The sequence below is a fragment of the Geotrypetes seraphini genome, chromosome 9 (assembly GCF_902459505.1).
Source record: "Geotrypetes seraphini chromosome 9, aGeoSer1.1, whole genome shotgun sequence".
NCBI lineage: Eukaryota > Metazoa > Chordata > Amphibia > Gymnophiona > Dermophiidae > Geotrypetes > Geotrypetes seraphini.
The window spans coordinates 140,950,488-140,967,895 of record NC_047092.1 but is presented as its reverse complement, the minus strand read 5'-3'; the positions used below and the strand labels follow the sequence as shown (position 1 = coordinate 140,967,895).

At 41.2% G+C, this 17,408-nt stretch overlaps 1 protein-coding gene across 5 annotated transcripts in view; it reads right to left on the bottom strand.

Annotated features, from left to right (window-relative positions):
• Window positions 1–17,408, bottom strand: part of PXYLP1 (2-phosphoxylose phosphatase 1) — a 160,937-nt gene that overhangs the window by 81,585 nt on the left and 61,944 nt on the right. For all 5 annotated transcript variants that reach the window (XM_033957633.1, XM_033957634.1, XM_033957629.1 and 2 more), the window contains exon 2: window positions 14,208–14,339. In XM_033957633.1, coding sequence (XP_033813524.1) covers window positions 14,208–14,286 — 79 coding nt within the window. In that variant the 5' untranslated portion in view covers window positions 14,287–14,339. The remainder of the gene's footprint in view (window positions 1–14,207; window positions 14,340–17,408) is intronic.

The following is a 17,408-nucleotide window of genomic DNA, read 5'->3' as shown; positions in this document are numbered from 1 at the left end:
AGGATATATCTGGCCATTTCCAGAGGAATTTGAGAATAGTGAGGTTGGTTCAAAGAGATGAGGAGGTTCTTGTGGCGTTAGATTGTTTTTGAGAATAGTGATGGTGTTAGGTTGATTTCAAGGAATTGTTGGGTAGTAGGGTTTTTTTTTGAATAGTATGGTTTCTATTTCTTTTCTGAATGTTCTGTAGTCTGAGGTTGTTATCAGCCAAGTGGAGAGTTGGTAGTCCAATCTCACTGCTAGTGTGGCCAGGAGGCCATCGTACAGTTTTTCCGTTTGACTTCTCTGATTGGGGGATATGTGAATGGAGAGTGGATTCTTCTTTGTCTGGTTGAGGTGATTTGGATTAGGCGGTTGTTCAGGTATGTTGGGCAGCCACCGTTCATGGTTTTAAATAGTAGACAGTAGAACTTGAATTGTATTCTTGCTTGTATTGGTAGCCAGTGTGAGTGGAGGTACGCCTCGGTGATATGGTCATGTTTCCTCAGTGAGTAGATGAGTCTCAGAGCTGTGTTTTGGACTGTTTGTGGTTGTTTAATCATGGTTGCGGGGAAGGGGAGATAGAGAATGTTTCATTAGTCTAGAAGACCCAGCACTAGGACCTGGACTACAATCTGGAATTGTGTTTCGTCGAAGAATTTTCGCACTTGTCTTAAGTTTCTCATGATTGCGAAGGATTTCTGTATTGTTCTATTGATTTGTAGTTGCATGGTACAGAACCTGTCGATCGTCATTCCCAGTAGTTTTAGAGTGGGTTGCATGGAGAATTATTTGAGTTAATTACTAGGGCTGTTATGGATGGGGTCTTATCATTTTCGAGGAGAATGAATTTAGTTTTGTCTGAGTTTAGTTTCAGTTTGTGGTCTTTCATCCAAGTTGTTATTGTTTCTAATGTTTTGTGTAGAGTGTAGAGTATCAGGCACAAAGTGCCAAAAAATCACTGCACTTTAGTAAAACAAGCCCCTTAATTTTGCAGCAACCAGAACAGCATAGGCTTTTTAATACTTCCCTCTTTTAATGTAGACTAAGAGGACACCCTGTATTATGCTCTCTCTAAATAGACAGAAAATTTATACTATGTGGTAAATGGCCATATCTGTTTTTCCCAATAAATATTTCAGAGAGGATGGATTGCCCAGAAAATTTATGCATTCTTTAACAAAATCTGCAGGAATAAATCTGACAAGTTTGCTACAGTTTTATTTCCTGATTTATTTCTTTTCTTTTTTTTTAATCTAGTATGCAATTCAGGAAGATTAATCTTTGGTCTATATATCACCTCAAGCATAGTTAGGAGTGATTAATAAATCTAAAGTCTAGAAAATCACACAGATCTGAAAGACGAAAATCCACCTGATTCAAAATTAATTTTGAATTATTTGCACATTTCTAGCTACATGTACAAAACAAAACCCCCTCCTCACTAGATAACTTTGGAGGAGAAAGGAACAGTAAGTAAAATGGTACAAGGATTCAAAAACTGTTGTTTCAGGCAAATATACAGTATAGGTGGTTACACACTTCATATTAGGAAAGAACTGAATCAGAGTACTATGAGAAAGCTGCACAATGTTTTTTTCATTCTGCCTCAGGCCCATCTTTTAGAGAGGGAATTCTCAACCCAGTTATCAGGACACCCCTAGTCAATCAGGTTTTCAGAATACCCAAAATGGAAATTCATCTCATGCATATTTATTTTAGGTATATCCTGAAAATCTATTGTAGCAACATTTCTATTAGAGTCTCTGAATGGAATAGCTTACTGCATCTTAATTACACTGAACAAATTAAACTAAAAAGATCATGGATGTCAGTAGAGATTACGATTTTTAGAGTTTTAATGTGTTAAAGCAGATGAAAAGATTAACCAATTACAGTATAGAGCAGGGGTGTCAAAGTCCCTCCTCGAGGGCCACAATCCAGTCGGGTTTTCAAGATTTCCCCAATGAATATGCATGAGATCCATTTGCATGCACTGCTTTCATGGTATGCTAATAGATCTCATGCATATTTATTGGGGAAATCCTGAAAACCCGAATGGATTGCGGCCCTCGAGGCGGGACTTTGACACCCCTGGTATAGAGAATGTACCACGTGACTACACAGCGTGTGTGTTTGACAGAATCAGTGCAAAGAATCAGCACAGCCATTATCAGGTAAAATGAAAAGAAATAAGCACACTTTGTATGGATTAAATGCAATGGTAACCAGAACTTCTATTTGCAGCCAAGAAAATATCACTCCTAAAAAATTCCCTGATGCAGCAGGAGTAAAAGATATCTCCACGAAATGCCGACTGCGTTGGTCAGTGAAAACGGAGTAGCGGTTACTGTTGAGCAGAAAAGATATATTTCAGCGAACCAAGGATCTAAAGAGATAAAAGGATAAAAAGAGACAAGATCCTCTAAGATAAGTAATTGGTTTGATTGCTTGTATAGAACTGAGTTTAACAACGGAGTTTATAAGAAGCTACAATGTTGACAGTTTTGTTTACTATGAATAGTCTGTAAGGCCAGATTAATTGAGTCTGCTGCAGAAGACATAAGCGGTGGACACCAATTCAGTTGTAATCTACAACTATATTACTATAAATAAGTATGAGGATTACACTCAAACTAACAGATTTTTAAGAAAAAACAGAAATAAAGAAGATAAAAAGAATATATTATAATAAAAAGAATCTCTACAGGGTTTTTGCCTATGACGTGAGCAAGAGCAAATGAATTCTTTCATGTTAAGACCCGAATGGGTATACAGCTCTATATTGTGAGGCTTTTTACCCTGATAAATAGAGAAAAAAGTGTGGCCTTACAACTTCATGGTTTAATACCAGTGGGATTTTTTCTAAATTTAGTTGATGATAATTGTGGACCACTTGGTCAACTTTTTGATTTGTTAGTCATCACTTGCCTTGTACATTCGTAATACAGTTAAGAGACTCTTTTACCCCAGCAGAATTCCTCACCCCCTCAGGATGCATAGAATTCTGTACATGCTGTGCAGAATTCAGTGCAGATATGAGTAGCAGAAACTGAAGTGAACCAACCCACTTTCTCCTCCTGTGCTGGCTTAGACCTTTTTATATGAACCACTAACTCACACATGCAGAATTCCACCAAAAGTACTGTTTGCAGTTAGTCCATTTCTCAGTTTTGACTTTAAAACATTCAAAGTTGAAAAGATATGTTCACACAACACAGTAAGTGTAGCCAAAAAAAAAAATGAAGAAACTTTCCTGCACATGCATCTAAATATGAATGCTGACCTTTGACCTGTCTTAAGGCCTTACATACTTACATTTGGCACAAGGATTGTAGGTCCTATGCCTGCCCTATGATAACTGTTTGCTTTGGCAGCTACCATTTGGATGTATGCTTGTTTCTCCTCCTTACCCGTTGCTATCTTCCTCTTGATAAAGAGATGTTTGAAACACGATCTGTGTTGAGGGAGTTGAACTTCATGAATTGACCTTTATGAACTGCACTCGTCACTTTCAATGGATTCATGTTTGAACTTTTTCCATCTGCACTTTGATTGATTCTTGATCTTTTGAGAGACATGATTTAAAAATAGATGAACATTCAAGCACTTAGAAGGACCTGACTGCAACTAACTTTCCCGCCATTTTTACTGGATCCTCTTCAGCGTTACGAACATGCTGCTGATTGGGACTGTTTTCAGATAAGTTTATTCTTTATTTATTTGAAATATCTGTGTGTTTGTGTGGACTTCCAGCTTTTTCAAAAGACTGATGCGATTTTTTTCTTTAGTTGTTTGTATTTCCTTCTGGACTTTATATTCACATGTATGTATATTTGTGTTTATGCATTATCAAAATTTTATAGATTTGCTGAATAAAATATGTATTAGGAATTATATTCATTATGGATTCTCATTTGTAAACTAAATTCTTTATTGAGCATCCTTGTTTTAGATTTAATACCTCCTTTGCTTTTTGGTTTGTTAGCTCAACTTATATATAACCCCAGCATACAGCAATCCTTTTTTTAAGTCATTTAATGCACTATCCGAGTGGACAAGATCCTGTAAATGAACACATTTACAGGATTTGAAGATCATTTCATCCAACTGTTTGAGGGCCACAATGGTGGAATTTTGTGGACCGGGCGTTGGGAGACCACTGCTCTAAAGCATGATCCAAATGTAAACTAAGATATTTTGCAGGGTCCACCATAGAAAGTTCCAGAGCTGTATTAAGCCCCAAGATAGGGGAGGACATGCCTTTACTCATGCAGAAAACTTTATGTAACAAAAGAAGATACAATTGATACTCTTAGAGCTGAAAAATCCAGTAACAAAGGGAACAGGCTCAGGTTTCTACTTGCTCCCAGGACAGACTGCAAAAAGTCTGAAAAAGGCTCCTCCGAAAAAGGTTCACCTATCCTGAGAAAACCAGTTGCAATTTAAATAATGAGGTAGGGAGAGAATCACGCTGCAGAAGAGGACTTCTCCCCCTACAATGAAGGCATAAACACAGCATATTTTCCTGCCATAAAAACTCAGTAGAGCAAAAAAAAAAGTCACCAGTGTCAACATAACAGTATTTCAACACAATGCTAACAGGCACCCTGCTTAATAATAAAAAAAAGAAACAAATTTCTGCTGAACTATATACAGTGGAACCTCGATTTGTGAGTGTTTTGCAAGACGAGCAAAACACTCAGCAAAATTTTGCCTTGCAAACCAAGCATGTTCCGGTGTACGAGTACCTCCCCCCGCTCTAACCGGCATCGCACCCCCCCCCCCGAACCGGCATCGCAACCCCCCCCCCCCGTGAACTGCAAAGCACCCCCGTGCTGAAAGTGGCATCCACCCGCCCTTCCTCCCAAACACGGTCCTTACCCCTTCTGCTCGTTGTAAGGGTGAATGCGAGCTCCCGCCTCTTGCCTGGGCTAGGCCTTGAGCATCTGCGCATGTTCAAGGCCTTCTGGCTCTCGTTCTCTCGGAGATCTCGTTCTCTCCGAGAGAATGAGAGCCAGAAGGCCTTGAGCGTGCGCAGATGCTCAAGGCCCAGCCCAGGCAAGAGGCGGGAGCTCGCATTCACCCTTACAACGAGCAGAAGGGGCAAGGACCATATTTGGGAAGAAGGGCGGGCGGATGCCGCTTTCAGCACGGGGGTGCTTTGCGGTTCTCACAGGGGGGGCATTCGTGGGGAGGGGGGTGCGATGCCGGTTAGAGTGGGGGGAGGGGGTGATGGAGCAGCGCCAGTAGCCTCGGGGGGGGGGGGGGGGGCTGGTGGAACGAATCAAAGCGAGTTTCCATTCATTCCTATGGGGAAACTCGCTTTGATATATGAGTAACTTGATTTACGAGCATGCTTCTGGAACAAATTATGCTCGTAAACCAAGGTTCCACTGTAATTAGTTCAGATCCCAAGATAATTATATAAGAACATAAGAAGTGCCTTTGCTGGGTCAGACCAGAGGTCCATCGCGCTCAGCAGTCCGCTCACGTGGCGGCCCAACAGGTCCAGGACCTGTGTAGTAGACTTCTATCTATACCCCTCTATCCCCTTTTCCTTCAGAAAATTGTCCAATCCCTTCTTGAACCCTAATACCGTACTTTGTCCTATCACGCCCTCTGGAAGCGCATTCCAGGTGTCCACCACCCATTGATTTTGAATCTGTCCCCTTTCAACTTTTCCGAATGCTCTCTCGTTCTTGTAGTTTTCGAAAGTTTGAAGAATCTGTCCCTCTCTACTTTCTCTATGCCCTTCATGATCTTGTAAGTCTCTATTATATCCCCTCTAATTCTCCTCTTCTCCAAGGAAAAGAGCCCCAGTTTCTCCAGTCTCTCAGTGTATGAAATGTTTTCTAAACCTTTAGCATGACTTTTCCACTTAAAATATCTGCATGATTACTCCAGTCAATTCCTACCCATTCCCTGCATGATTTAATCTACTAGCTCTTCTCTTAAGCCTTCAGTCTCCTGGACCACTCTATATAAGATGACTCTCTTAACTAATTATTTGATTTGGGCCCTCATGGTCTATTGGATCTGCTACAAAAGCAGGTCAGTTGCTGCATTTTTTTTGCTATCCCTATCCCAGTACTCATAAGATCTCGTCCAGCTAACCCAGATCATCTTAGAGCTGATAATCCTTATCTATACGACTGCTCTGAATGGGGTCCCTTCCAAATCCCGGTCGTACCCCCCTCACAAAAACTTAGCAGACCATACTGTAAAAGACAGCGGAAGCTGAGAAAGATTACCTATTCTGTAACCTCCGATGCTCCTTACCATCACACTCTTCACGGTTTCTACTTAAACATACGTTCAATTAGGAATAAATCACAGCTGGTCAAAGACTGGCTGGAAGAAGCCAACCCCGATTTTGTTCTTCTAACGGAAACTTGGTTGGTCGCAGATAACGACATTATTATACACGACTGCCTGCCTCCTGGATTTAAAATTTTATCTCTACCTAGAAGCAGAGGCAAAGGGGGAGGATTAGCCATCATCCTAAAAGAATCATTCATGTCCACAATCCTAGCCTCAAACTCCTCAGCTGACCTTGAAATCATGTCCTGTAAACTCTGGACAGATCAGTTAGAAGACGCTCTAATAATTACCTTATTCTACATTCCTCCTAAAAAATGGCCCGCAGCCAAAGACATTTTCTCCAAATTCCTCCTTACAAATTCTATACTAGGCCCACACAACCTACTGACAGGTGATCTAAACATTCACCTAGAGCAGTGTTTTTCAACCTTTTTTGGGCAAAGGCACACTTGTTTCATGAAAAAAATCACGAGGCACACCACCATTAGAAAATGTTAAAAAATTTAACTCTGTGCCTATATTGACTATATATAAAGTAATTCTCTTGAATAGGAATCAAATAAACACAAAGAAAGTATTTTATAATTACTTTATTATGAAATATTAAGTAAACAGAAAAGTGAAAAATTATAAAATACTTTATTCAGTGCGAAACCTGGGCCTGTTTGGCTGAACACAAAGCTGATATTCTGGCTGGAATCGAAGAAAGACACACACGTAGCTCTTCGTCAACAGCTCTCAGTCTCTCTCTGTATTTGGTTTTTATAGCATACAAAAATAGACAAATATACCCTCCATCCTTTTTATTAAACCACAATAGCAGTTTTTAGCGCAGGGAGCTGCGCTGAATGCCCAGCGCTGCTCTTGACGCTCATAGGCTCCCTGCGCTAAAAACCACTATTGCGGTTTAGTAAAAGGTGACCATATTATAAAATATAGACAGCAGATATAAATTCAGAACTGTGCATAGTAAGTGAAGGGAAGTTTTCATCTCTGGGAATTTACCCAGTTAACTATTAAGTTATTTGGGCAAATTCCTTTGAAAACTGTGGTAATACTGCCTCCACTTTGCTAAATTTAAAATAAAATCATTTTTCCTACCTTGTCTGGTGATTTCTGGTTGCACTTTCTTCTTCTGACTGTGCATCCAATCTTTCTTCCCTTCTATCAGCCTGTATGCTTTCTCTCCTCCACACCTCATTCCCTCCCCCAACTTTTTCTTCCTCTCTCCCTGACCTTTCTTTCTTTTTTTCTGTTTCTCTTCTTTCCTTCTGTTTCCCTGCCTGCCCCCTTTCTTTCTTTCTGCCTGCCGTTCCCCAAGCCACTGCCACTGCCGCTGCCATTGGGGAACAGGACCCACCAATGGATAACAGGCCCCAAAGCCGACGCCGACGCATGCTCTCCCTGACGTCAATTCTGCAATCGGAGAGGAAGTTCCGCCCAGCCAGGCAGCGATTGGCTGGCCTGAACTTCCTCTCCGACTGCAGAATTGACGTCGGGGAGAAGAAGACTTATCGGCTCGATAGATTAGATCGCCAAGACAAAGTGAGTCATGGGTGATCGACTCACTTTGCCTTGGCGAGCTACTGGCGCCCCTGCCTCGGGCCCCCTGTCAGCTCCGGGCCCCTGAATGCAGGACTGGTAGTACTGCCCTGATGGCGGCCCTGCGGCACACCAGGCAACATCTCGCGGCACACTAGTGTGCCACGGAACAGCGGTTGAAAAACACTGACCTAGAGCAGACAGAGCAGGATGATTCCAAAGATCTAATTTCCTTCATTTCTTCACTTGATTTCTTTGTGCCGCCTCCAGAAAAGACCCATCAAAAAGGCCACCAGCTAGATCTAGTCACTTTTTCCACCAAAGAACCAGCCAATCCCAAGATTTACTGGGAACCAAGCCATATGGACCGACTCTCTATGGTCAGACCACCGTTTATGCAGTTTCCAATTTCGCTGGCAAGTAAGACGCTCCCCATCCAAACCCAAGGTGGCAAAAAGACCTAAAAAAATGGTAGCTAGCAGAGGTATGGTGAACCCAATAGAATTCTGGTCACACTATGACTTAACTTCTAGCCGAGACTCAGACTCCTTCTCGGCGGACTCTTGGATCAACCTGAGTACGCAGATATTAAACAAAATGGCCCCCACTAAACTAAGAAAAATAAGAAACAAGAATCTGGATGGCTGGTACGATACCGAGTTAGGAAATATGAAACGGGAGTTACGGAAACTCGAAAGACAATGGTTGAAATCAGTGGACAGTGTGGGGAGGTCAAATTGGAGACTAAAATTAGACGAATACAAAAAACTAATAATAAAGAAGCACTCTAACTTTTATGCCCAAAAAATTGGATCGCCGAACACCAACAGGAGAAATCTCTTTGAATTAGTCAACAGTCTCATAAGAACATAATGCCTTCACCGGATCAGACCCTAGGTCCATCTAGTCCAGCGATCCGCACACACGGAGGCCAAGCCAGGTACTCCCTGATGGAGACCTTGATTACCTGTATCCCTCAATGTGATTTGCAAGAAGGTGTGCATCCAACTTGCGCTTGAATCCCAGAATGGTAGCCTCCATCACAACCTCCTCCGGGAGAGCATTCCAAGCGTTCACAACTCTCTGTGCGAAACAGAACTTCCTGACATTTGTCCTGGCCCTGCTGCCCCTCAGTTTCAGTCCATGACCTCTTGTCCATGTCACATTTGAGAAAGTGAATAATGATGTTTCTTGGTCTTTTTTGTCGAATCCTTTTAATATTTTAAAAGTCTCTATCATATCCCCTCGCAGCCTCCTCCTCCTCTCGAGGGTGAACAGTCCCAATTTTCCGAGGTGTTCTTTGTAGCTCAAATTTTCCACACCTTTTACTAGTTTCGTGGCTCGCCTCTGCACCCTCTCCAGCAGGGTTATATCTTTCTTTAGGTATGGAGACCAGTGCTGGACACAGTATTCCAAGTGTGGTCTGACCATTGCTCTGTAAAGCGGCATTATGACGGCCTCCGATCTACTCGTGATCCCCTTCTTTATCATGCCCAACATCCTGTTTGCTTTCTTTGCCGCCGCCGCACACTGAGCCGACGGCTTCAGGTTCCTGTCTATCAGTACCCCCAAGGCCCTTTCTTGTTCGCTTTTGCCCAATGTTACACCTAACATTCTATGACATACAGGCCCTTATCTTGTTCTACCCTTGATCCCCCACCATCTGCAGATGCTCTGGCTGAATTTTTCAACAACAAAATCATCAATTTGAGATCCAAATTAGCGGGCTCCTCAACCAACCATTTGAACTACCCGGTTGCCCAACACAAAGATGACCCTAGGGTAGATATGGCCTGGAATAACTTCACTACACCATCCTGGCAAAAATTCTCCAAATATTACGCGAAATACGCCATTTCCTACTGCAGATTAGACTGCTGCCCCCCAAACATTATGAAAGTCACTTCAATCTCTTTCAAAGCCAAGTTATACAACTGGCTCTCCTCTCTCTTACTAACCGGTACTTTCCCTGAGGGTCTAGGCCAGATTTTGATCACCCCAATCGTAAAAAACCCTAGAGAGTCTACCAAACTGACATCTAATTACAGACCAATTGCGAGCACTCCCTTATTCGTCAAGCTAATGGAAGGACTTGTCAACCAGGATCTAGTAATGTATCTGGACAAATTTAGCATACTGCATGACAATCAGTCTGGTTTTTGTTTCAGATTCACCACTGAAACTGTTATGGCATCACTACTAGACTTCTTCCACACCTTATTCAGTCAGGGTACCAGTGCTCTTATTCTGCAACTAGACCTAAGTAGTGCCTTCGATCTAGTTGACCATGCTATTCTGATTGACTGTCTGGAGTCAATTGGTCTTTCAGGCAACGTATTAAAATGGTTTCGGGGGGTTTTGAGCAAATGGTCATATCAAGTCTACAGTGACAATAAAAAATCCTTTAGTTGGGTTAACTCTTGCGGAGTCCCTCAGGGCTCTCCTCTTTCCCCTACATTGTTCAATATCTACCTTGCCTCATTGAGGAACTTACTACAAAGCTTAAAGGTTAAATTTTATATCTACGCTGACGATATCACCATTGTTATTCCCCTTACTGTTCTGACCTCTGAGACAAAGATTCATCTATCATCCATTCTAAAGGAAATCGAACGATGGATGACAGAATTCAAATTGAAGCTCAACACCGACAAAACTAAATTTTTCCTGACAAGCCCTAACGACAAAATCAAAGACTCTTCGATCTCCTTGAATGGTCAGGACTTCCCTATTGACCACTCCATTAAAATCCTGGGAGTCACCCTGGACCGCCACCTCACTCTAAATGCTCACAGACTTACTAGTTAAAAAATGCTTTTCAGTACTATGGAAACTCAGAACCATCAGAAAATACTTTGATGCACCATCCTTCCGCTTACTGGTTCAATCTTCCATCCTGAGCTTGCTCGATTATTGCAACATTATTTACTTGGGTTCCTTCAAAAAAAACATTCTAAGACTCAGAGTCATTCAAAATTCAGCAGTTCGACTGATCTTTAGGCTGAAAAAATGGGAACACATAAGTCCCTACTACCAAAGACTCCATTGGCTGCCCCTAGAGGGCGAATCCTGTTTAAATTTGCTTGTCTATGTTATAAATCAATATTTGGTCTGGCCCCCCACTTACCTGGTTTCCCACTTCAATCTGGCAAGTTATCTTAGGCCCACACAAAGAATACATCTGTTCACCTATCCGACAATAAAAGCCTGCCACTACAAAAGATTCTTGGACAGAACTCTTGCATTCCAGGCAGGCAAATGGAACGACTGGCTTAGTAATGTTTTCGCGCTCTCTTCATCTTACTTCAATTTTAGAAAACTGGTAAAAACGAGTTTGTTCAATTGATTTGTTAACTAAGAATCTACTCAGCACTGCTTATTTAATCCAGTAACCCTAAGAACTTTATAACTTTCTATTCTTTTATTATGTAAGATTGTATTGCTGACTTTGATTGTAACCTTTTCGCTGATTGTCCAGTGCCTCTTGCTGTTAACCACCTCAAACTTCTATGGCTTTGGCGGTATATAAGAATAAAAATTATTATTATTATGAATCCAGAGACTAGTGGGATGTACCAAAGCAGTCCAAACATAGGGAGGGAAATAAACAAGCATTCTCCATTGCCCCATCCCCAAATCCTGCCCTGCAGCACATGTCCAAGGAGATACGAAATTCCAGAGTATGTATCTCACGATCATACAGAGGCTAACTCCCATAGCACATGTGAGCCGGAGCAATCCTCGCCTGAGAGCACCACGCTGCGGAATTCACAGCTACAGTGCCCCTCCACGAATAGTATGAGTGCAAAGCAGCATCCTATAAAGACTCCCCATCTAACTGAAGCCCTCTCAAAGCACAAAGTCCATAGGGTGCCCACAGGAGGCAAACTACTAACCAAAGTCGAGAAGAATGCCAGAGGAGAGGCAAGGCATCCCTTTGTAGCCAGACACTATTCTGTACCCAGGTCACGAAGTGTCAAATGGCTTTCCCAGAGTCCCAAAGAGATACACTGGCAACCTCAGGCACTGAGGTAGCTGATCCAACCTCTAGTCCACTCCTCCACATGTATGAACTAAGAAGGAGTGGAAAGAATAAACTCTTAGCAAAAGAGAAAGAGCTGAAAAATAGCCCGCAACTAGCCTAACCACAGCTGTCAGCCAGCCAGGAATAAACAAGGTATACTAGGCCATAAGCGAAATGGCACCACGGCTAAGGTCAACCCACTGCCCATGCGGCGGGTGAATGGGGCCAGCCGGTCAGTGGCGGCAAAGGCCGGAGGCAGCGTCTCTTCTCCTAGAGGAGAAAGACTGACGGTGGTGGCGACAACAGCTGCAGTGATGGCCCCCCTCCCCTGAGTCACATGGGAGGGAATGGCCTTGGCCGACTGCCCTCACAGCCTTCTAATGCCCGCTGCTTCCTGACCTAGGTGCAACCAGTAGCCTCTGGCAAAGCACAGCCGCCATGACACCACACTCACCCATACTGTCACGGCCAACCTGGACCGGCGCAGGGAGCAGGAAGTAGCATTGCGAAACCCCTCCCATGTCACTAACCGCAGCATTCCACTCCAACACACAAAACCACACACACCCCACCCAAAGACAGTGAGGGAGGGAATGGAGTAACCAACTGCATGCCCGAAAGACGGGGAGGGTGAAAAATCATTTTCCAAACATGATCACGCGCGACTAATGCCGAAACAGCCTCAGCTTCCCTACACGGGAAAGGAGTAGAAAAACTTCTACCCTAAGCCACAGGAATACTTCTCAACTGAGGCCTAAGCTACAGGAATATTTCTCATCCGAGGCCTAAGCCACAGGAATATTTCTCTTTACTGATCCAGGAAACTGAAGCCAGTAGCTGCAGCCAAGCCTGGCTTGAAATCCACTGCAGAATCCAGGAACTGTGAGGAACCCATCCATCAGCCTGCTGAAGATAGAGTATACTGGTTGGCCAGGAAACTGCATCCAAAATATACCTGAGGACAACTCAGTGCTCTCTATCTCCACCTGCTGGTTGATGGACATAATTCCACTAGTCTCTGGATTCATCTGCTGTTGATGACAAGGTATAATGCTTTTGTACATCCTGCTGGTCTGATCTGGAAGGAAAAGGAAGGAGAAATTTGGTCTTATATTTATATATTCAAAGTGCATGTGAAAGCCATGAAGTCAGAAACATGGACAGTCCATTGCAAGAATGCACCATCAAAGAACAAAATGCAGTAGTGTACTTTCTTTGGGCAGAGGGAATGAAACCTGTGGAAATTCACAGTTGGCTATTGACTTAATATGGATATTGCATCATGAATCAACAAAATGTTTATGAGTGGGTAAAAAAGTTTAAAGAGGGAAGAACAGGTATAACCGGAAAAGGTTGTTCTGGCTGCCCATCAACATCACGCCCACAAGAGCACATTGACAGGACAGATGCCTTGATTAGAGAAGACCGATGGATAACGTTGTCTCAATTGGCTGCAAATTTGGATATCTGCTATGGATCTGCATTTGCCATAATGCACGATGGGTTCCCAAACAGCTTACTGATCTACACAAACAACAGCGTATGGAGGCTGTGATCCAGTTCCTGAGACAGTATATAAAAGATCCGAGTATTCTGGAGGGAACTGTCACCAGTGATGAGACATGGGTGCACTGCAACCCAGAGGGCAAAAGACAAAGCATGATGAAGTAAAGGAAGCAATGTTCACCTGGCTTTGGGAGCAGCCATAAATCTTCTCTGCAGGAATGCAGAAACTAGTTGAACTAGTTGAACGATACCATAAATGTGTTGACTTGCATAGGAACTATGTGGAAAGTGATATGTTCAATTGCTTAGTTAGTTCTATTAAAGCCGTTAAATGTATTTTGCCTTTACTTTCTGATTTTCTCTTGTGTGTATATATATATATACATGTATACTGTATACATTTTTGATTAATTGGCGTTCCATCTACAGGATTGTGTTTGAGTTGCAGTGTAAAACAAATATGGGCATAAATTATACTGTAAGTGCATCCTGAATGCTCATTAATCCCCATGTAAAATCACATTCTTCAGCAACAAAACCTTCAAATATATAAAATCTCACATTCTTTGCTAGATTTATTTTATTGTAATTTCATATATACTGCATGCAAGTCTGAAAGCTATCACTGGTTCATACACCAACTTCAATTTCATTTACTTATAAAATTATATAATTAGTTAACAATATTGTAGGTGACTACATGCAACACACTTGCAATCAAAGCATCTTCAGTTGAAGGGTTTTTAAAAAAATTATATTATTAGAACACTTTCAGAGAGTGTACCTCTTCTTCAATCCCACCCAAGAAAACCAAAACATATGATGTACTTACAGAACTGAAGACTTAGGCTCAAGATGGCCAACAAGGCAGCCAAGACCAGCAAAAACAAAAATCTGTTTCGGAAAAACATTATTTTCTTCTCTACTTTCTTTTCATGATTTTGTCTTCAAATCTGAACATTTCCTGAGAACAAATTAAAGCAAGTTATCACAAGAAATTATATAACATCTACCTGAAAACAAAGGAAAGAAATAATTTCAAACTGAAAAAAAAAAACACTAAACTTTTTTTTTCTTTTTTACAGTATTCATTTCTCTTCCCCATTACTGAGGAAGACATAACCAGAACAGAAGATATGAAAAGATCTTTATTTATCCTGTTCTTAAACTATATTGCCAGTTTTTCTTGCAAGAAAATTGAAATCTGATTTGTTCATGCAAGCCACAATAGCTTTTAAAAAAATTATAAATTATAGCTAGAGAGAGAGAAAACACATTTGCCCATTGGATAAATAATATTTTATTCTTACTTATTCTGGTTGAGAAGAAATACAGCTATATAAAATTCAATTAAAGGGAAAAGATGAGCTAGCTGAAGACTGGAAAATTATGGCCCATATCCCTCATCCAGGCTATGGGTGTCAGACTAGCCACCACAAGGCTAAAGTAACCCTTACTTGATATTTTCCTTTTCTTCAGTCTGCTGCACTGTTCTGAACAAGTGAGTGTTATCTCCTTTCCTACCAGCAGATGGAGGTAGAGAAAAAATGGTATTTTGCCAAAGCAGCAGAAGGTTACTTCAAAACACGCCTGTAATGATAACCAAGCAAGCATAACACACACTACTCGCTACTCTGCATTTTCAAAGATTGTCTCATTATGTTAAATAAAAGAAACTTGGAAACTCTGGTTCAACATTTTTTGTACTGAATGGGAATGAGAAAAACCCCCCGAGAATGAGCTTCAGAACGGTGCAGCTGACTAAAGGAAAAGAAATTATTAGGTAAGACATGGCTTCCTTCTTGTCTGGCTGTACCCTTCTAAACAAATAAAATGTACCCAAGCAGAACTAATGAGCTTGGGTGTGCCTTCTGGCCTAAAGAGAAGCTGATTTTCAATGAACTATGTTTTTGGGCCTATTTTTGACTTTGAGGAATATTACACATTTTCAACTGCAATATTACCTATGCCTATTTTGTTGGGTGACATAAAGACACAGCATAACATGAACTGCAGGACTGTTTTTTTTTTTTTTTTATAAATCTTTATTCATTTTTAAAAGCCAACATAAAGTGCAACAGGTTAACAAACAATTAGTACAATAAACAGTACTCATTACAATCAAATGATATAATAAGTACATAACACCCCCTCCCGCACTCTCCCACCCACCATTCCTAGATATGTATAACACTCCTTCAGAAATCAAAGGGAAATACTAATGATCAATTCTTACAAAATTTTGTTAATGGACCCCAAATCTCCTTGAATTTATTATAGTGTCCCAACTGTACCGAATTCATACATTCAAACATAAATTTGGCATAAGGTTTCCCACCAAAAACTATAATTTATGTTATCCCAATTTTTCATGATTAGCTGCATAGCAACTCCTGTCATGATGAGAAGTAATCTATTCTTATTTGCATTGATTGGACTCTTGGGCATTAATAACGTTCCAAATAATACTACATCATACGACAATGACAATGGGACTTTCAATATTGTATTGATTTGACTCCATATGGATCTCCAAAATTTAAGTATCAAGGGACAATAAAACAGCATATGATCCAGTGTCACCTATATCAAGATGACAGTGCCAGTATCTATTAGAACTATCTATCTTTTGCAAACAAACAGGGGTCCAGAAAATTCTATAGAACAGAAAAAAACCAAGTCTGTCTCATAGATGCTGACGCTATACATCTCATCCTCCAAGTCCAAATCCGTGGCCATTGAGTAGCAGAAATTTGCTGCTTTATCTAAATGCTCCAAATGTCTTTTAAACTAGTTTTAGGTTTTTTTATTCAGATTCTCACATATTAATTTATACCACCTGGCTGCCTGATCCCTAGCAAATCTGTCTGGAAGCATAGGCCCAGCAAGTTATACTGATTTTTAAAATTTCGCCACTCAGGGAACCCCTTCTGAATGGCCTGCTTCAACTGCAACCACTTATATGTTTAAGACTTTGAAATACCGAATGACTGTTTGATTTGAAAATAGCCTTTTTAACTGGGTGTGGTATGTGTATCCTGATAAAGTTACTTGTAGGACTTTTCCCCTATTGGGAAGCGCACCAAGTTATTGTTTGTCACAAGGCAGGGTCCCCACCATGTAGTCCGTGATCCCCTGCGGTGACAATATTCATTGTGGATTAGAGAATGACACGGTGACAAAATTCATCACCGTTCCCGTCCCTGTGGATAACCGCGGGAAACCATCTTCATGTCATTCTTTAAGGAGAGAGGGAAGAATCAGAGTATAATTGGGTACAACCACTGACCCGCAAGCTTTGCTTTGAAGAATGCTGGTGTAGAAGGACCGAGGTTGAAATAGACACTAGAAAATGACATGGAATTATTTCCCGCGGTTATCCACGGGGACGGGGACAGTGATGAATTTTGTCACCATGTCATTCTCTATTGTGGATGTCTTGAAAACCAGACTGTCTTGGTGTATCCCAAGGACTAGGCTGAGAACCCCCGCTGTACACTAATCCAAGCAATAATATGATATAAACATATGAAGGGAGGATCAGGTTGCTGCTTTACAAACAGTGTCTAATGAACCACACTTGAGAAGATGTAGTAGTTACAATCTAATGTATCTTTAACACCAGCTTGCTCATAACAGAATTGGATTTCCAGTGTTTATTTTGCAACTAGAATGCCAATCCTGTTGAAAAGAGAAAACTGCATAGATTTTGGGATGGTTCTGTTCTTTTGAAGTAATAAGTGAGAGTCCATTTACAGTTTAGTGTGTAGATTCTGTTATGTGACTTCGGACAGAAATTAGGATTTACTATTTCCTCTTCCATGCAAAAAGACCAGCGTTCTCCTTAAACTAAACTAAATTAAACCTTAAGTTTGTATACCGCATCATCTCCATAAAGATAGAGCTCGGCACAGTTTACAAGTAATTCAATAAATGAGGGAAGGACATAATAAGAAATTAGAGGTTATGAAGAGGATAGATAGCTTAGCACAAAGGTGGAATTGTCCCAATCAGAATGGTGCACAAAAAGTCT